General features: G+C 40.0%; 1 protein-coding gene and 1 non-coding gene across 2 annotated transcripts in view; both read left to right on the forward strand.

Moving 5' to 3' along the window:
• Positions 1–22100, forward strand: part of LOC134621159 (uncharacterized) — a 51044-nt gene that overhangs the window by 23151 nt on the left and 5793 nt on the right. The window contains exons 3-6 of the mRNA XM_065469753.1: positions 3443–3522; positions 5588–5753; positions 20975–21061; positions 21250–21272. Of these exons, the coding sequence (XP_065325825.1) occupies positions 3443–3522; positions 5588–5753; positions 20975–21061; positions 21250–21272 (356 nt within the window). The remainder of the gene's footprint in view (positions 1–3442; positions 3523–5587; positions 5754–20974; positions 21062–21249; positions 21273–22100) is intronic.
• On the forward strand, positions 16231–16349 carry LOC134621447 (5S ribosomal RNA). The gene has a single exon (XR_010092205.1). It is a non-coding gene; the product is annotated as a 5S ribosomal RNA (ribosomal RNA).

Raw genomic sequence — 22100 nt, forward strand, 5'->3', positions numbered from 1 at the left:
ATGTGCTGCTCGTCATCATAAGCCTGCCTATGAGTCTTTGACATTTGGGACAGTCATCACCAGGGGTGCACATAAGTGGTCCGCAGGTGCGCATTCGTTGTCAAAATAAAAGACGCGCACCAGATAAAAAGTTGCAACACGCGTTTGCGTACATATAAAAGGCACTGATTTTGTCCACTAGAGTGGGATTTTCACGGTATATTCTGCACCACGTCTCTGCACGTTCATCATTTGTTTGAAGCCAGCTCACCTCCTGCAACCACTTTTCCGAGAATACACACTTCTTTTGCGGTTCGGACTCCTGATATTTCTTTGGAGGTAGAGGAACACCAAAGTAATTAGTTAAAGGACCTCGCTTCTTCGACTTCTTTAAGAGTTCTAAACAAATGTCTGTCCTCCTCCAGAAAATCTTATGTACGCAAACGCACGTTGCAACTTCTTCTTCTTCTCTGGTGGGTTCTGGCCAACATATTGTTTCACTGAAAGGGATTTTGTTCATATAAATATTTATTCAACCTGTGTTCCTACCCCCAGCCACCCTGTCATCTCCCACCACCACCCTCTGGCAATACACTCCATCCTGAAGCTGGTTTGTACTCTGCAGCTCTTTGCATCACAGCAGCTCTTGGATCCACTCACCTGCCTGCCCTCCTGTCACAGTACTCAACAGATCATCTCCTCCTGGAGTCCAAACTGCCTCACTCGGACCACTTACCCCTCTGTTCCTCCACCTGCCAAAGTAAGAAGAATATGGTTCATATTCACCAAGATTCTAGAGACTCAGCCACTAAACCTTGTCTCTTCTCATTTTAGTATTCAGAGCCTCCTGGTCATGTCTCCTGTTCCATGCCCCTGTACCAATCCCCTTGTCACAATTCCCAGTACCTTTGTAAATCTAGTATTTCTTTTTTATTTTATCTTCAACAATTTTTATTTCATTTTTGACTTCAATAACAAAACTGAAAAATTAAAAAAAAGAAGAAAATAGTTATCATATTCTTTCTTCGCACACCAAACCCAACACCAACCACTCTCTCATTACCCCTTTGTCCTTCAAGTTACAGAATGCCAGCTAGTAAAGAGGGACCAAATACAATCATATTGATGCAATTTATCTAATAGACCATAAGTCACTTTTTCGTAAGATGCCAACTTAACCATTGCCATTAGCCACTCCTCATAAGGAGGGGGTTTCTTTTTCCACCAATGTCTTAACAGGACCCGTTTTGCCGTAGTAAGAGCCAGGATACTCTAGTATTTCATGTAGTTCAGTATCACTCCTGTTTGCTAAGGTTATTAGAGTCTCATGCTATTCCTCTTAGTTCAGTGTTTTCATAGTTCACAGTTGCGTTATTATCTCACCCTTGAAAATAAAGTTCTGTTAATTACGCTCACCCATGCCTCCGTGTGTGATCTGCATTTGAGTCTGGTTGTCTGGTTTGGCCTCGACACAACAGCCTAGGCAATGGTACCCTTACTGCTATTAGATATCCGGATGAAATCCTTGGATCTACTGTCAGACTGTGATGGCTCCTAAGTTCCTCCTGGTGCACAATAGTGCACATCCTCAAGAGTATGCAGACAGTTGATCTGCATACAGCGGGTAAAATGAGTCTTGAACAAGTCACTAGTTTTCTAAGTAGATATATTTCTAACAGTGCTATTGACACGAAATTAATTCAATTATTAATAAAAATAAAATAACCGTTGAAGATGATTTTATTTAAAATTCTGAGGTCATCATACCAGTACTTGTTCTCCAAGTACATCTTTAGTAAATGGCCCTTTTAATGTATGTATCCAAAATGAGTTTTTGCATCCCTTACTTTTAGTATTAACATTTTAATATTATCTGTGCTAATCGTAAATGTCACAGATGTACCATTAATTGGCAATTGCACAAACCATTTTCCATCAGTGCAGTCGTTATCAGTTTTAATGTGTAATGCATTGTCCTCATTGGTATCACTCATAGTCTCCACTGGCCCTAGAACTGTTGATCAACACATTGGACTGACAAGCTATACTCCTATCTGACACTTCATATACCAATACCTTTCTTCAGAGTAAAGTTGAACTCCAGCTGCAGCCTCTGGGGCACTTCACTCTCGGCTATATTGCAATCACATATCTATGCATCTTTATTGGCACCAAAATCACAATGCTCTCCTAGCTTCTACATTCTCACCAAGGCGCTGGGAATGTTGATGGACGTTTGTGAATTGTGTAATGCCTGGGTTCAAACATTTTGTAGGAATTATCCTTTGCATATTGTTTGTCTCTTGGTCCAGTTTAGTAGCAACTCAAAAGCAGGAAAAACGTTGCCTCCAGACCGTCCATTCTGCTGGTGGAGTAAGGTCAAACAAATCAGGTTCAAATGATAGGATTCTATAGCAGCAACAAGAAAAATCATTTTATACATTCAGGTATTTGAAAACAATTTATTTCAAAACATCAATTTATATTTTATAGTAGTTTAGTATTTGACTTGTTGGTTACCTGTTGAGAATCTTTTGGCTATTTTTATGTTTGTTTTCTGAAGCAAAAAGCTAAAACAAAATGCACAGTCTGTGTTCTGAGTGTTTGGTTTGTAAAAGTAGATGAGACCTCTTTGGTCATTTCCTTTTAAACAGGAAATAACATTGATACTGCAAAGTGGCGGCTCTTTTTAGCTCAGTGCGATTAGAATGGTGAAGAAGATGGTTCCTGCTGCCACCATCGCTGTGTTTTTGCTCTGCTGCGACCTCAGTGCTTCCTCAGGTACGGTACAAATAATCTTATTATTCTGTCGGGTTTATTTTTTAGCTCTAAAATCCAACCTTACTGATTATATATATATATATATATATATATATATATATATATATATATATATATATTTATTTATCATCTGATTCCTCACCTTCTTTTCTGTTCCAAAGGTTCTCAGGATGATTGTGTTTACGCTACAACAGGCTCAAGCTTTACTGTGTCACTTAAATTTAAGTTAAGGGAATCAGATAGCCTGAGATGGTTCAAGGACACAAGCGTAATCTTTTATCGCAGAGGTAAATATGTGATCATTGGGAAAAATGATGATGTTGATTCAACTGGATCACTAAAGCTGACACGACTGACCAAAGACAAGTCAGGACGATATAGACCAGAGGTTACCAATGAAGATGGAATAAATATGGGACATTTACTAAGCATGCATTTATGTGTATTAGGTAAGTAACAACACATTACACATATATTTTTTGTGTTTGTACTGCTTCTATAACAACAAGCAAGTGTGCTAATGTATCAGAAGCTGTTCCAGTCATACTTTATAATTAAGAGTGTTTGGTTTTATTTTGAAGTCACTGTTCAGTTTTATCAATCAACAGTACTTGTTATTGCAGAAAAGCATTATCAGCATTAGTTTATATAATGTTGACATAAAAAAATTTTCTTTGCTCAGACCCCGTGAAAAAGCCCACAGTGACGATGACGTGTATTGGGGCACAAAAAAATGTCAGTTTTAGTTGCAATATTGGTCAGGTCAGTACAATATTCTTATTTTATGTTTATATATATATATATATATATATATATATATATATATATATACACATACATATATATACAGTGGCTTGCAAAAGTATTCGGCCCCCTTGAACTTTTCCACATTTTGTCACATTACAGCCACAAACATGAATCAATTTTATTGGAATTCCACGTGAAAGACCAATACAAAGTGGTGTACACGTGAGAAGTGGAACGAAAATCATACATGATTCCAAACATTTTTTACAAATAAATAACTGAAAAGTGGGGTGTGCGTAATTATTCAGCCCCCTGAGTCAATACTTTGTAGAACCACCTTTTGCTGCAATTACAGCTGCCAGTCTTTTAGGGTATGTCTCTACCAGCTTTGCACATCTAGAGACTGAAATCCTTGCCCATTCTTCTTTGCAAAACAGCTCCAGCTCAGTCAGATTAGATGGACAGCGTTTGTGAACAGCAGTTTTCAGATCTTGCCACAGATTCTCGATTGGATTTAGACACCAGACAGGTCAGGGATAAAGTTATTGAGAAATTTAAAGCAGGCTTAGGCTACAAAAAGATTTCCCAAGCCTTGAACATCCCACGGAGCACTGTTCAAGCGATCATTCAGAAATGGAAGGAGTATGGCACAACTGTAAACCTACCAAGACAAGGCCGTCCACCTAAACTCACAGGCCGAACAAGGAGAGCGCTGATCAGAAATGCAGCCAAGAGGCCCATGGTGACTCTGGACGAGCTGCAGAGAGCTACAGCTCAGGTGGGGGAATCTGTCCATAGGACAACTATTAGTTGTGCACTGCACAAAGTTGGCCTTTATGGAAGAGTGGCAAGAAGAAAGCCATTGTTAACAGAAAACCATAAGAAGTCCCATTTGCAGTTTGCCACAAGCCATGTGGGGGACACAGCAAACATGTGGAAGAAGGTGCTCTGGTCAGATGAGACCAAAATGGAACTTTTTGGCCAAAATACAAAACGCTATGTGTGGCGGAAAACTAACACTGCACATCACTCTGAACACACCATCCCCACTGTCAAATATGGTGGTGGCAGCATCATGCTCTGGGGGTGCTTCTCTTCAGCAGGGACAGTGAAGCTGGTCAGAGCTGATGGGAAGACGGATGGAGCCAAATACAGGGCAATCTTGGAAGAAAACCTCTTGGAGCCTGCAAAAGACTTGAGACTGGGGCGGAGGTTCACCTTCCAGCAGGACAACGACCCTAAACATAAAGCCAGGGCAACAATGGAATGGTTTAAAACAAAACATCCATGTGTTAGAATGGCCCAGTCAAAGTCCAGATCTAAATCCAATCGAGAATCTGTGGCAAGATCTGAAAACTGCTGTTCACAAACGCTGTCCATCTAATCTGACTGAGCTGGAGCTGTTTTGCAAAGAAGAATGGGCAAGGATTTCAGTCTCTAGATGTGCAAAGCTGGTAGAGACATACCCTAAAAGACTGGCAGCTGTAATTGCAGCAAAAGGTGGTTCTACAAAGTATTGACTCAGGGGGCTGAATAATTACGCACACCCCACTTTTCAGTCATTTATTTGTAAAAAATGTTTGGAATCATGTATGATTTTCGTTCCACTTCTCACATGTACACCACTTTGTATCGGTCTTTCGCGTGGAATTCCAATAAAATTGATTAATGTTTGTGGCTGTAATGTGACAAAATGTGGAAAAGTTCAAGGGGGCCGAATACTTTTGCAAGCCACTGTATATATATAAACGTGTTTTATTTATATTTACATTTCATTTCGAGTATTAAGTAGCTTACTCATAATTAAACTGTTGAAGATTCTGTAGACAACGGCCTCATTTCTCCTTTACTGAAACTATTTCAAATTTTTACCTGTGCTGTCAATAAGCGCTCACTCACAGATGTTGTTTCAGCAATGTTTGAGTCTCTATGCCTCTATTACTTAATTATATAGGCTGGGGAATTAACCAGAGTGTAGGAAAAGATAAATATATTACTAAGTTTAGCCAAGTTTGGCTTTTTATGTTAGACTTCAACTCAAAACCTTAAATTAATCCACACATTGAGTTTTCTCCTACAGGGTGAGATGATCAAATGGTTAATGAATGATAAACAGCTGGCAGAAAAAGGGAAGACGGTGACGAGAGTGGCCAAGGACGTGGCAAACGCCCATTTCTCTTGCAATGTTTCTAACATCGTCAGCTCTGATATCAGTCTGCCTGTTCAACAAAACTGCTATAAGCTTGGTAAGTATTATGTGCTATCAAGTGTACAAATCTTCAAATGTGCCTTTTTCCAAATGTTCATGAACTGAAGTGGTCATTTTATTTAACTCATATGCTAACATGATACTTTTCTTCTCCTTTTATTTTAAAGCTTTTGCCCTGAAACACTATTTGGAATTATAAAAATATCTGCTGATTGTCAATGATTTTTTCAGTTTAAAAGTTGTATCATATTGTACATTATTCTCACAAAATGCTCTCTCAAAGTAACTGGGACAAAAAAGTAAAAAACAAACAAACAAAGGAAACAGAAAAACTGTGACAAGCTAGCGGTAAACAGCCAATAGTAAAGATCTATCGACAGTAACGTATAATATAAATATAGAATCACAGCACAGACGAATTCTCCACGTCTTTCAAGCATGTCTCAGTGCAGTCCTTCATGTTTTAGTTTCTGTTACTTCTGTAGCTGTTCTTATTGTCTCTCCAGAAAGACTTCCAGTGTTGTGTTTGCTCAGATTTGTGTTTTTTTTCTATTATATTTTTTACTGTTTCCATTGTGTTATATTGAACTTTTATCGATTTATATTTTTGCAGCATTTTCTTTTTAATCAGGGTCAAAATAGTTTATTAATCCTAAGGTAATTATGTTGTAACAGTTGCTGCAAGACAATGAGAACAGTGACAGACTGAACTAAAATAATTATTACAATATATTACAACATTACAAAATATAAGAAATAGCTCTAATATATACAAATATCCAGAATATTACAGAGATGAAATTTATATGACATTTTACTCTAAACTGTAAAACTTGTTAATTGTGCTATGTGCCAAAGGGTGTAACTATTGCACTGTGTACTTTGCACTAGATGGAGGAGTTGTACAGGGAGATATCCACGGGCAGGAATGATTTCCTGTGTTGTTAAGCGGTGTATTTGGATAATCTCAGGCTCTTTTTGAACGTGCTCCTGTGACTGGCCAGCAGGTCAAGGAGTGCATCCAGCATTGTCCTTATCTTGGACAACATCCGCCTCTCTGACACCACCTTAAGGTAGTCCAACTCCATACCCACAAAATTACTGGGCTTGTGGATCAGTCATTTTGCATCTGCAACCCTCAACCTTCTGCCCCAGCATGTAACAGCACAGAGGATTGCGTGATGGGGCAGCAGGTTGAGTTTTGCAGATGCAAAATGACTCAATAAACTGATCCGCAAGCCCAGTAATGGTGTAGTCTGTTTGATCAGGGCCACCGTAGCAATAACTTCCTAAGGTCTAAGCAAGTCATTTTTATCCTCGATAGACAAGAATAAATTGTGTCATTTTATTATTCTTTTTTTTTTTTAAATCAGAAACCAACACAAAAACAAAAACAATATCATTATATTACATTGAATAATTATGTGAATACCCAGGGTACACCACCAAGAAAAAAATAGATAAGATTTTTTAAAAACATAACAATTTTAAAACTGTTTCGCCATTTTAAATTCTACTTGGAAGAAAGAATCTAAATATCAAAACATTTTTTCATCTGAGTTTCTGGAGGATAAGCATTTGTGATGGCTGCAGTTACAGCCACACTGTGGTAATATCTATCAAATATGAGTGTTACAGAGGCTTACACATAACACTACACTCACATTTTTCTTTTATTAAATATAGGATTTAATTTACAGGGTAATAAAGAATTGGTTTTGGTTTAAATGTATTTACTTATACAATCACATAATACTGTATTCTAAAATAAGTGCGCACATTTTAGTTTACATTGTTATGTATGTATGATTTAATCTCTGTTTTCTGAGTTACCTCAGTGGCTGCTGCTCCCAAAGGAAAGGGGGTGGAGCAAGCCTATATGGAGACCTGCAAATTTGGTCATACCACAATTCTGGATCATGGGGTTAATAAAAAACACTTTTTTGACTTTAACCTCTGTCTGAGTTCCTTCACTGCTTGGTCCATCTCAGCATTAATCTGAACTCCTAGGCAGGTTCATACTGTATATGGAAAGATAACAAAAAGCTGAAGCTGTGGTAAACATGCTCTTTGCTTGCAGTGTTTCTGCAATCAGCCAGTTTATCACAAATGCTTAAAGCCTTGTGAATATTATGTGCTGTCAACTGTCTGTTGATGGCTGAAATGACCATTTTATCATACACATCTACAAATACATTTTTCTTCTTGTTTTATTTTGAAGCTTTCCCTGATGTATGTGACATTGATGTCTGTATTCCAGTGCGCACTGGAGCAGGTATGTTATGTTACAGTTATGCTGAAATAAAACACAAATTCACTATTTTTTACATGCATAGTTCACTGTTGTTTTTGTCTTTCACCATCAGGTATTCTTCTGTTGGTGATCCTCACTGTCATTGTTTGCTGTACTCATAAAAAAGCAAAAGTCATAAAGGGTAAGATTATTATTATTATTATTACTATCATGGTTAATTTTATTATTATTGTTACAAGCAAACTCCAGCCTGTGACACTTTGCATGAAAACACAGACATGTTTCTCAATTTATTGTGTTATTGTAATCTCCATTATTACAGTGCATATAGTGAGATGGCAAAAAAGGCTGTTTATAAAGAACAAAGAAATCACTTGTAAAAACATATTTATTGTTCTTCTTCTGCCACTGCCACCGAGGGGGAATCGCTACTTTATCTAGGAGGAGGCATTTGTGTTTCTCAGGGATCCCAGGGGCTACATTGTCTTTTGCTTTTGCCCCCTGGTATGGTCTTCCATGGCAAATTGGTCCTGTGTGAGGGATCAGACAAAGAGTAATTCAAAAGCCCCTGTCAGTCGAGGATCCAGGGAGCAGTTCACCCTCCCCAGAATAGGGTTACCGGGGCCCCGCCCTGGAGCCAGGCGCAGAGAGAGTGCCTGAAGGTGAGCGCCTGGTGGCCTTAGTCCATGGGGACCCTCCTGTAGGCTACACCACCTGCAGGAGGCGCCGTAGAGAAGTGTGTACTGGGTGGCAGCGTGTGCAAACCACAGTTTGTCCATAACAAACACCATGTTTGAACATAAGGGTCTCCATAAGTGGACGTGGCACCAGGACACCTAGGTCGCAGATTGATGATCTATAAATCCATGATTTATTTGCATCATCAGACTGCAGCCATATGTTTTGGACACTCAGGTAAAGAGGGGTGGTGAGCTTTCACCTGATCACCATGTATTGGTAAGTTGGATCAGATGGTGGGGGAGTTGCTGGACAGACCTAGGATGCTTAAACGTATAGAGAGGGTGCGCTGGTTGATGGCCTCCAGCTCACACTGAAGCAGTTTGCAGCTCAGTGTGACGCAGCAGAAATGAGAATCAGCACCTCCAAGTCTGAGGCCATGGTCCTCAGCTGGAAAAGGGTGGAGTGCCCATTCCAGGACAGGGACGACTTACTGCCCCAGCTGGAGAAGTTTAAGTATCTCAGGGTCTTGCAAAAACAAAAAAGCCCCACTCTTTCCTATTGGTGGAAAAATGTACCATGTCGACCAATCAAAATATGATATGGCAAAATGGTATTTGGTTGTTTAGGAAGAGGGGGAAGTTTTAGGAGATACAGCTTTACGATGTACAATTCATATATGCATTTCAAGCTACAAAAATGATTTGTTACTTTTTGTGTTTGTTGCAGTAAAAAATATAACCTTTTTCTACTCTGATTTTATGTTTTTGTCTGATTTTAGATTGTGCATTAATTATGTTAATACAGTATGTCAAAATGAAAACATAACTGTAAATCCAGACATGTGAGGTTGTGCTGAAAAGATTGATACAAAACAAGGCAAGATAAATAGTAAGGTGAAATGTAGAGGTAAAATCAAAAGTAGTCAAAAACAGCCAATTATAGCCTGGACCCCAGAGGGTTAAACATTTTTTAAAGCACCACAATAGTTACTTTTCCTAGTAATTAGTTACTTTTATAATATTGTAACTCAGTTACTAACTTATTTACTTTTTTGAAGAAGTAACTAGTAAATATAACTAATTACTTTTTTAAAGTAACTTGCCCAACACTGCACAAAGCAATCCAAATTCACAAACCCTGCAAACACCACCACAGTGTCCATTCTCTGCACTATGCTCATTCAAATTACATTTTTTTGCATGTGTCCTTGTTTAGCTGACCCAATACTATCAAACCTATGATACTATTCATAGCAGAATTTGCTTTTTACCTAAAATATTGAGCTATGGCTGTAATTCTACAAGTCTGACATGTAATCTGTGCTTGTGTTAACAGATAAGGATGAGCTTCCACTGAAACAGCAACATCATCATCAGAAGCAGCTGGTTGGTAGCTTCCCAGAGCCTGACTTCTGTGCAGACTGTGGTCTGGAGGGAGACAACAGGATATAATAATCATTATTCAGACTACAGACTGTTAATACCTCTACTTTTTTCCTCTAGACCAGTTCATCTTGGCTGTTAGAGCAACCGTTCAAGACTTGTAGCATGACTTATGTAATCTTTCTGGCATTTTTTCCTTCTGTCTGATTCAAAGATTCCCAGGATGTTTTTGACCTGCATGGTGCAACAGGCAGTATCTTTATTGTTTGTCTGAAACCAAACTGGGCAAATAATTGACCTTAAAATGGAAACACAATGATGGGAAAGTCTTTTCACAAAGAAAAGTGAAGGACATGGCATATCCAAACCAACAAGCCTAAAGACAAACAACTTGGGAAACTTTGTTTCAATGAATATGGAAAATTAGAAAAAAAAATGATGACCATATGTTTATTTGTTGTGGGTAGCTAAAAACAGAGTAGATTTATTGTGGTTATATGACTACATCACACTTCTCTTTAAATTGCTCTGGGCTCTGGACCATAGATTAAGGTGTACGGTCACCTAAACACTTTTCAACATGTAACCTTATCAGATTAGTGTTTTCACATATATTGTATCGATGTGAACATGAATGTATTTTATGTTTTTATAATGTTTTTGATTTTTAATCTACTCATTAAAAAAAAGTGTTACGTCTGTGATGTATCAAAAGCTGTCATAAGCACTTTTGTCGTCAGTCTTTATTTAATGCCTCATCAGCAATTCGTCATATATTATTAATGTATAAAGAGATATTTAAATCTTAATATAAAATGAGTAACAGTAGGTTGACATTAGGTAAGGCTGCACTTTTAGCAGCGATCTCGTATAGAAAACTATTCCGCGCATATATAAAACAGGTCTGCGACTCTGAACCGTAGTAAAGGGACATCTGGCTAATACGGTGGGTTCCGTGTCGGGCTCGTAGCTGAAAAATAGCTTTACTTTGTTGTCTGGGTCAACTTTGCTAGCGAGAGACAGAGAGAGGCGTTGAAAGGCTGCTCCAACGGAACTTATTGTTTCGGAGAAAAACACGAACACAGAGTACAGTCGAGTCTTAATTGCTTACTTACAACTGGGCTACACTGCCCGTGAGGCTACATTTTTAGGGCTACGCCTGTAACACTCTGCCTATTGCATTCATGTTAAATAATTTTTTTTGAATAATCAATTTTAAAAATATTTCGTCACATCATTATGTGTGCTGTAGGTAGAGGTGAAATGGGCTGTGAGATTGAGACACAGGCATTGGAGCCTCTTAATGCGAGTTTTGTTTGGGTTTCCACCGACGTGGAATTACCAAAAATAGAGAGGGGACAGCCTAACATATGAAACAGGAAAATACCGCTGTGTAATCCCTTTATTTCAACAAAGTAACTGTATTCTGAATACCACCTTTTTAAACAGTAATTGTAATGGATACAGTTACTCATATTTTGTATTTTAAATACGTAACGCCGGTACATGTATTCTGTTACTCCCCAACACTGTGTGCAGAACTCTTTAGTGATGAAGAATTGCACAGGAAAGCCGCGTTTAACCCTTTCACACATAGTGGTCACTACAGTGGTCAGCTATTCAAAGGCTGTGTGCTTGTATTTTTGTCAGTGTTGATGGTATACTTGCACATAAACCACTACACTGGGCACTGATGTGTCCATACCCTGCCACCCACTGGTCGTTTAATGTTAGTATAGATGTATGACGTGTGTCATTGTAATTATTGTTATTTAACCCTGTCATGCATAAATTATGATAACCTCAATCAGGATTTTTTTTCTTAAGTATTTTTATTCATCTTTTCATGCCTGACTGTACAAATATAGATGTATTTTAGTTGTTAATTATCTCACGAGTCGCTGTTACTCCCGTCAGCCACCACACAGTCTTTCTTTACAGATGATTTATTCCTAGTTCACCAACAGGATTGCTCATTGTAGTCATCGTGAGAACTAATTAAAATAAATGCAATTACATTTAGAAACATGAGGGTATCTTTAAATAAAAATATAATGCTACTTTAGCTTTTCTCACATATTCAGTGAAATTAAATAACTTAAATCATCATGCGACATGGTTTACAATATCCCTCCCCAGACGCCTTAATGCCCACTCACATCCTGGGCCATCTGACCTCAGGAATTCACATGACAAGGTGGGGCCAGGTTTCACAATGAGCTCACCCGAAACCCTGGCTGATTGGGACCCACACCCGCTTTCACACCTTGGCTCAGGTGATTAGAGGATCATCAGGGGGTCCTTTGTCCCTCTTTGGGGGGACACTCCCACTGGGTTTAAATCTGGGACTCTCGGCCATTTGACCTTAGAACTGAAGAAGCTTCTCGGATGAGAGGTGAAACGTCTTCAAGCAACTTAAAGAAGTCCAGACGCTTTTCTTTGCAAGTTCCTTTGACTACGATGACCTGAATGACTGAGAGCAGACATTTTACAATAACACTGTTGCCAAAATAAACAAATAAAAGTGTAGAAACTGAAATTAACAGACACACATGAAACACACCTCATTGCCTGCCGTAGTGTTCTTCGCGTCTGCAATTCATCTCAAAAAGGTAGGTTAATAAACTGGATTTAACTTAGCAACAATACTTTGACATGGGTTCTTTTTAAACTTGAAGGTTGAAGGTGGTGGCAAGATGTGGCAAAACCTGCAGTGCACCCGTGCTTTACTTGCTTTGCGTTACTAAAAACAGTCTGTGCTAAGCATTACTTCTGCTCCACCAAGTTTCAAAACAAAGTCCCGCAATTACAGGAAAATTACAAAAACGTTTCTAACAAATTCAGTGAAGAACATTAAAATAATTCACTGTCAGTTACAGTCGCTCTGATTTTGACGACAGAGATTAGCTGCTTAATTTTCTCCAAAAGTTGATTCTGTTCATCTGGACGTAGCGTTTTGTGGGAGAAACGTTTCGTCACTCATCCAAGTGACTTCTTCAGTCTCAGCTGACTGCAGGTTTCCCCAAATCTTATAAACAGTACATTTGCATAATGACTGAAACCAGCCCACTGAAGGAACAATGGGCTGGGAGGTCAGTTCCTTCATCATAATTATGCAAATTCTCATGACCATTGATCAACAACCACTGACCAAAACCCACTGATCAAAGACCAATGATCAATGGCCATGAGTACCATTCACAGAGAGTTGGGGAATGGCTGCAATCACAGCATTGTAAGATGGCGAAAGATGTACCCTTAGGCCCCCTCCTCGATTCAAAGATGGTCTTTCCCTTTTCACATAAATGGCCTCCTTGACTCCTCGCTCAAACCAGCGTTCCTCCCTGTCCAGGATGTGTACATCCTCATCATTGAAAGAGTGTCCACTGGCCTGTAGGTGTAAATAGACTGCAGAGTCCTGGCCTGACGAGGTGGCTCTTCTGTGTTGTGCCATCTGATTCGCCAGAGGTTGTTTGGTTTCCCCGATGTATAAATCCTGGCAATCCTCCTGGCACTTAGCAGCGTACACTATGTTACTCTGTTTGTGTCGGGGGACCCGATCCTTGGGGTGGACCAATTTTTGGCGCAGCGTTTTTTGGGGTTTAAAAGCCACAGAGACTCAGTGTTTTGAAAAAATGCGTCTCAACTGTTCCGATACTCCTGACACTACAGGTTTTCGCTTGGGCAGCGGTTGTCCTTCTCTCCTGGATCGGCTGGAGCTTTCTTTAGGTGCCTTTCCAGCTTTGACAAAAGTAAATGTGGTTATCCCAGCTGGACTTTTGAAGGGTTAACTGGTGGCACGCACGACCATAGCTGGACTGGCCATCGGGCATAACGGGCATTTGCTCGGTGGCCCGATGATTTTTTTATTTTTTTTTTGGTGGTGGATTGGCCAGACGCTGGTCGGTGTGTAAAAATAACTCTGTTGTTTGGTGGTGGCTATGGCGGAGCTTCCACAGATTCAGTAAAATTAACAAGTGGTGGAGGCCAGCAGGTGGATGAGGGAGAGGGGAGGAAGGAGGAGGAGAGACCCGAGGCAGCCGCCGGTCGGAGCGTCAGGTGAACTGAACTGCAGGTAAGAAGTTATGACCTGCAGTCTATCTGGGTCAGATATAAACCAAGTTTAAGTGGAGTTTATTTTCGTTGTGCTGACTTTTTACAGTCAGTTACAATAACTCGTACTGCGTGCTAGCTAGCATGACAGAGTTTCTATACAGCTGGGTGGGTGCTATGACTTTATTGATAGTGAACTTTATTTTATTCATAAGGTTAGTTAGTAGAGTTGCCAACCGTCCCGTACAAACCGAACCGTCCCGCATTCAGAGAAATTATTACGCGTTTCGTGTTGAGCTGAGAAGGAACACAGTTTGTCCCGTACTTCAGCTAGGATGGAAAAAGACACAAAGCTGGAGTTATTCTGTGTCTTTGCTGTACAGCTGCATCTTCTTCTCTCATTCTCTTCCCTCCCTCTCCTGTTGCTACTTCAATCATGAAACTGATCAGTGATCAGCTGATGGCTTTTCTCTCTTGTTTGTTTATCGCCCACTTTGCGCCAGAAAGAGGAAACCGCCGGATGTCGCACTAAACAACAGCAGCACGTTTAAGCTTGATCAGCTGTTGTTAGAATTTATTTAATATTAATTTCTAGTATCAGCTGAGGTTTTCTGGAGCCACAGCTGTAAAAGCTGCTGGTCATGATATCACTTTGTATATCTGGTGAGAGGGAAACATGGAGATGAAACCAGGAGATGTTCTTACTGAATCATCAGAGCTGAACAGGTGATGGAGAAACAGGTTTACCTTTTAGGTGACATGAATGAGTTGAAGGGAAGTTATGAACTGTTTCTGAGAGACACACCAGATAACACCAGGATCCTTTTCTAAGTAGCTGACAGCTGGTAACTGTGCAGGGGCGGCTCTAGCAAAGTTTTGCCAGGGGGCCAGGTAGGGCATTAACAGGGAGAGGGGGACACAAAGAAATACTTTCTTATTCTCATTTAAAATGTCTGGCTGTTATTAAATAATTATCTGAAGCTTACAACCAAAAGTTTTTATCTGTCGTAAAATGAATAGAAATCATACATTTACCAACAAGACAGTGTACATCACTGTCACAACAGCGTTTGTTTTCATTCAAAGGCTTTATGGCTTTAATATCTGGGGGGCCAGTCTTTAGTCAAAATGCATCCGTAGACTCGAGACACAATGCGTTTTTGGGACTTTCAGGTGTATGGACCAATGTTTTATTTTCTGATCAAACCAGAAATCTTTAATGAGCAGCTAGATTTGTCTCGCATTAACTGGCTGAGTTAATGCCAGTTAATGCGACATCGAAGCAGCTGGAATCCACAGCAGTGCGTGTTCATGGAGCTTGCATTTTCACCTGCTGGACATCACTACCTGACAAGTTTAACTGTCTTCAGAACATTGCAGAGGCCTTATTGACAGTATTTGGCTCTACATATCTGTGTGAGCAGATTTTCTCTCACATGAGTGTCCTCAGGTAGCCGTCTGAATGCTGGACACTCGGAGACCTGTGTCTCTGAGTGGGAGACCAGAGATCACATTAACATGTGTGTCTCTGTATTAACAAACATACCATACTGGCCCAGTTTATTTTTCTTATCATTGTTGTGAGGAGACCATAAATAGCATTTGTATTTTCTGTTGTACAGTTCATTTGCTGTTATGGAGTTCTTGTTATGAATAAAAATAGTCTTTTTTTGTTTCAAAATAGCTGATAACTATTCACTGATAGCTGCCAACATCTGCAAACAAATATAATTCTATAAAGTGGTTTTATATATTGTGTAACTGTTCATATAGAGCGTTATTAAATTTATTGCTAATGCAATCATATGGCACACTGACTTCTGAGGAAATTTTAAATGGCACTCGCCATCAGAAAGGTTGCTGACCCCTGATATAGAACCTACCATGTGTGCCTTTTTCAGTGGATTTTTCAGTTACTGTAGTAAATCTTGTCCATATTCAGTTTATGGGTAATCTATTATTTTCTTTCTCAGCAGGCTGATGTAACGCTACACGCTCCCCTTTATCGCAGCTAAATACTGAAAGTACAATTAATAACTTTTAATTGTACTTCCCTAACAAGATAATGACATGTTAAAAACAGTAACTGATTATTTGTTGCAGTTTTAAAAATAATAAAAAGGCTGTTTCTGAGTTCTTCCCTCGCTTACGGCCATACCACCCTGAACACACCCGATCTCGTCTGATCTCGGAAGCTAAGCAGGGTCGGGCCTGGTCAGTACTTGGATGGGAGACCGCCTGGGAATACCAGGTGCTGTAAGCTTTTGCACTTCGACAAACAAACTGCGAGGGCGCTGCTGCTCACTCCCTCCCTCCCTGTGGGATCTGGAGAACCGTGCCAGTACTTTCTACTTTCCCCTAATGCACGTGAAATTTTGAAACTGAAAGTGCGATTTTTCTTCATTTTGTTTTAAAGGCAAGCATGCCAGAAAAACTTTGAGAACCACTGAGCTAATCAACGCTGATTTTTCCAACATTTTTTAATAGTTCAAGCATATTAAAAAAAGACCTGTCAGCAGATTTGGGCTGTAATTAACAAACAAAAACAAATAAACATTTTCTGCATAGACATCCAAAACAGGAGTACTTAAAAATTTCAGTGACACGATGATGCAGAGTTTGACCTCTGACTCACATTCAGCTTATCTCAATAACCCATTAATCTTGCTTCATGGAACACCCCGAATGTCCTGAAATTAACAATGCATACCTTATTTGCCACATTACACTTAGCGCTTAGATCAGCAGGCCAAATGCTCCTGGTGCGACCTAGATCTCGGCTCAAGACCAGAGGTGACCGCGCATTCGCCGCTGTCGCACCCTACCTCTGGAATAACCTCCCCCTAGCTATTCGGGCGTCTGATTCAATTCAATCTTTTAAATCTCGATTAAAAACTTATCTGTTTAGCCTTGCCTTCCCCACCTCCTAGAGCCCACATTTTTAGTGTACTGGAACTTATCTTTATCACTTTATTAATGTTTATAATGTTTTTAACCTTCAGCATTGTGTGTGACTTCACTAGTGCCTACTATGCCTGGTGTATTATTGGTTAGTTATGTCACCCGCCTGTTAGCATATTTTATTTGTATTTTGTATTTTGTGCTTTATATTTGTATTAATTATTGCTTTTAACTCATTCTGTGAAGCACTTTGGCATACCTGTGGTTTTTTAAACGTGCTATATAAATAAAATTGTATTGTATTGTACACTCATAGAGGTGTTTATTCTCACTTATTTGAAATAAAATACACTTTTAATTTTATACATGATGGGATATTCAGTTTCTTCTTCAGTTTTATTTCATTTTACTTTCCTTAGACAGCAATGAGTAAAAAACAACAACAACACAACACTAACACGAAAACCACAGCAATGTTTTTCATTTAGTTTAATGTTGAATGTTAATTAAATATTGAACAGTGAGGGAGCAGAGGACAGGACGCTGTAGCAGTAACAAGGAAAATAGGTTTGTATTGTCAGGTTTTAAGAGGAAATAATTTCAGAAAAACATACACTTATATCTTATGTCTAAATTATTCATAACCACCCAAATTAGGACAGTTTGTATTTGAGGTTTGGTTACCTCTTGATCATCTCTAACTGGAGATTATATTTAAATATATTTGCTGAAGCAAGAAAACCTAAAAAGCATTTTGTTTTAAATGTCACGTTTGCTTTGTTCTTTATCTATGAAAGCAGACGAGGCCTCTTCTCTTCAAAGCCATACATGTGCACTTGTGATCAGTGGTGGTTTTTGATATGGGCGACATGGGCCATTGTCCAGGGCGGCATCATGTCATCGGCAAAAACACAGTTCATTTACATATGAACTGTATTTAGAGAAAAGGGAGTGTTCGCCCAGGGCTCCAAACAGGCTAGGACCGCCCCTGCATGTCATGATACCATGCTCTGACAGGAAACAACCTCTAACTGCTCTTTACCACTCTGACAGAAATAACCCTTTAAAGGGAATGACTTTGCTCTAAATTTTAAGATTGGATAGCTTTTAGCTTTTAATAAATGAAATCATAATTTAAAAACTGCGTTTTGTATTCACACACATTATCTATCTAAACCATTAGGTGCCTCAACTGGATAAAAAAAATAAAGGTATGCAGTCACCTAAACAACTGTTACTGCTGTAACATATATTGTGTTGATAGGAACATGAACACCGGTTTATTGTGTTGATATTCTAGGGCCTTTACTTTACAATCTAAAATGCTGTTAGGTGACTGTTGTTGTGATACTGGCGCTATATAAATAATATTTAATTTGATTTTCTCTGTATAGCTCTTGTGTTAGGTGTAGTATTGAACTTGCTCTTCTGAAGAAGAATATTAAGTCATTATGCTGCAAGACAGCATTAGCCAAACTACTCCATTCAATGAATGCACAAATGTATTCCTTTAAGTTTTAAAGCTGTGTATTTTTTTAATTTAATTTTTACATAACTAGTCACACAGTGAAAAAGTTGTGAACACTTTACTAGATAGAATAAAAATTTGTTCCGGTAGTGGAAGAGATGAAAAATAAGAAGAGGGAGAGTGACGCAGTGGAAATTTAAACAAGGTGGTTCAACAGTGGTTCAGCGTTCTCTTGAAGGAGAGAGCAGTAGGATGTTCATTTGGCACCATTTCTTCTAGAAAGGACGAGGAGCCGGCTGCTACTTCTCCATCATCACCAGTCTCCTCTTTTGTCCCCGCTCATATTTTATTCAGTCCCTTGGATTCTAAAAACTGTGAATTCTACGCTCTGTTTGAGCCTAAAAATACCAAAACAGTTATACCAGACACTGAGTTAGAAATTACTAATGACTGTCGAACTGCCCAGCTGGTTGGTTCGGAGCATGTTAACCTTGAGTCTGTTTATCCGGTGTCTGTGGACTCTGTTACCTCAGGTTTAGTAAATTCAGAAGTAGCAAAATCAAAGACTGTTTTTTCAGAAGCCATCTTTTCTGGCCCTGAGGATTTAAAAGACTCTCAAAGCTCCTTCTGAGTCCAGGAGTATTATAATAAAGACAGCGAATGCTAGCTCAGGGTCTGGAGGTTCTGGGTCGATCGTGGCTCAAGAGTTGGTAGTTTGTCTTGTAATCGGAAGGTTGCCCCGTTCGAGCCCCGGCTTGGACAGTCTCGGTCATTGTGTCCTTGGGCAAGATACTTCACCCGTTGCCTACTGCCCAATCAATCTATTAAACCTGCTCCACTTTGTCCCATCCCTGCTGTGAGTAACCCATTTGAACATTTGATCATTGACTGCGTGGGTCCTCTTCCTAGATCAAAATCTGGTTCAGAGTATCTTTTGACTGTGATGTGCCAGGTTATGCGTTATCCTGCTGCATATCCACTGCGTACCATCACAGCCAAGTCTGTGGTGAAGGCATTGACACAGTTTATTTCTATATTTGGCATACCGAAGATTGTTCAGAGTGACCAGGGATCTAACTTTTCATCCAATCTATTTGCACAAGTTCTTAAGCTGTTGAATATTACACATATCAAAGCCTCTCCTTATCATCCGCAGAGCCAAGGTGCTTTAGAGCGCTTCCATCAAACGCTGAAGTCCTTGTTACGTGCCTATTGCAATGGTTTTCGGCACAGACTGTATGTGGCAGGGCAGTTGGCCAAACAGAATCTTGAAAAGGCTCAGGTCAAGATGAAATGTCTTCATGACCGGCGTTCTGAAGAGCAACAGTTCAGTGCGGGTGACCAGGTTTTGGCTTTGCTGCCGATTGCAGGGCCACCATTCCAGGCACGGTTTGCTGGGCCTTACACCGTGGTACAGAAACTGTCTGAACAGAATTATCTGATTGCTACCCCAGATCGCCGGAAAAGAAATCAACTTTGCCATGTTAATTTGTTGAAACCATATCATGTTCGTCCTTTATCCGTCAGTCTGTCAGGCTCTCTCATTTCTCTTATATCGAGTCCAGGGTTGACTGCTTGTACAATGGCACAGTCAGTTTGTGGGGGGGAGGATGTGGCAGCACCTGATGATCCTTTATTGCTTGGTCGTCTGAAGAATTCAGAAACTCTTCAGAACTTGGATGTGCTGTTGGGCCATTTGCCTACTGACAAACGTGCAGAACTGTCTGCATTAATTAAAAGTTATCCAACTTTGTTTAGAGATACGCCTTCTAAAACAACTTTGATAGAGCATGATATTGATGTGGGTGATGCAAAACCAATCCGACAGAGGTTCTACAGGGTCTCTGAGGAAAAGAGTAAAATCCTTTGCCTCATATTGACGACTGTATTGACCGAGTTGGTGCAGCAGAATATGTGAGCAAGTTTGACCTGTTGAAGGGATATTGGCAGGTGCCACTGACTCCCAGAGCTCAGGAAATATCTGCTTTCATCACACCATCTGGTCTTTATTCATATACAGTCATGGGTTTTGGTTTACGCAATGCTCCAGCTACATTTCAGCGACTCATGAATATGGTTGTTAATGGGCTGAGAGGCTGTGCTGTTTACCTAGATGACGTGGTGGTATATAGTAGCACCTGGGAGGATCATGTGGATCGTATTCGCACTCTGTTTGAACAACTAGTTTGGGGAAATCTGACTATCAACCTGGCAAAATGTGAATTTGCAAAAGCAACTGTGACCTATCTTGGTAAGGTTGTGGGCCAAGGTTATGTGAAGCCGGTTGATGCAAAGGTGTTGGCCATCAAAGAGTTCCCTGTTCCAGTAACCAAAAAAAGAACTCATGAGATTTTTGGGTCTGGTCTGTTATTATCGCTGTTTTTGTTGAAACTTCTCAACAGTAGTTGCTCCCCTGACTGATTTGTTGAAGGCCAAAGTAAAGTTTATTTGGTCTGCAGCATGCCAGCAAGCTTTTTGGGATGTAAAAGCTTTACTGTGCTCTGAACCTGTGCTTTTAGCACCTCGTCTGGATCAGCCCTTCAAGCTGTATGTGGATGCAAGCCACATTGGTGCATTTGCTGTTCTAGTCCAGGCTGACAAGCAAGGTACTGAACATCCAGTTAGTTTCTATTCCAAGAAGTTCAACTCCCATCAGCTGAATTATTCAGTCATTGAAAAGGAAGCTTTGGCATTAATTTTGGCCTTGCAGCATTTCAGAGTATATTTGGATTCTGCTCGGCCAATTGAGGTATTTTCTGACCATAACCCTCTCATTTTCTTGAACTCATTGCAGAACCCAAATCAGAGGCTCATGCGGTGGGCTCTCTTTTTGCAGCCTTACAGTTTGGACATCCAGCACATTAAGGGCAAAGATAATGTCTTGGCAGATGCTTTGTCCCGTGCCCCTTTGTAACCAGCAGCTTCACTCCTCATATGCTTTGAAGTATGTCCTCTCCAGTATCGTATTCCTTCCTCTTAAATTGCTCCTAGGTACCAAGGTTGCTGAGGTTGGAGATGTGCTGAAGATGAAAGGACTTTGAGCATGGAGAAAGGTGTTGCGTGGGTGTACATGTGTACATGTTCTTCTAGCTGCAAATTCATAATGTAAATGATTGTGTTTGTCAACTCAGGTCCTTAACCTCCAGAGTCAGCTGAGGTAGGTTGCTCAGCCTCTGGGGAAGCCCTGGAAAGGGTCTCAGTCCTTTGTGATGCCAGTTCAGCGGTTACAGAAACAGGTTTTAAATGGTAAATGGCCTGTATTTGTATAGCGCTTTACTTAGTCCCTATGGACCCCAAAGCGCTTTACACATTCTGTGACGGCCAGTGGGCTGGCCTTGTGTTTTGCTTTTTCTGTTACCTGTTTCTGCAGGTAGGTGGAGCTGACCCAATTACAGATGCAGCACACCTGAGGAGGCCAGTCCCAGTGCATATAAAGACACTTTGACTGAACCAGCTGGGGGCTCTCTTGCTCTGACTGGCTCTGTCTCTGGCTCCCGTCTTGTTCATTTGGAAGTTTCAGTTATGGCTGTTATGTCCTTTAAATTGTGTTTAAGTTACTTTACCTTATTTTCATTAAATATGTCTTACAGCCTTTAAAAGCCTGGGTGTGGTCTCCCATTTGTTTGTCACTTCCTATGAGCCGGG

Source organism: Pelmatolapia mariae, linkage group LG23, assembly GCF_036321145.2.
Source record: "Pelmatolapia mariae isolate MD_Pm_ZW linkage group LG23, Pm_UMD_F_2, whole genome shotgun sequence".
In the NCBI taxonomy this organism is placed as follows: Eukaryota; Metazoa; Chordata; class Actinopteri; order Cichliformes; family Cichlidae; genus Pelmatolapia; species Pelmatolapia mariae.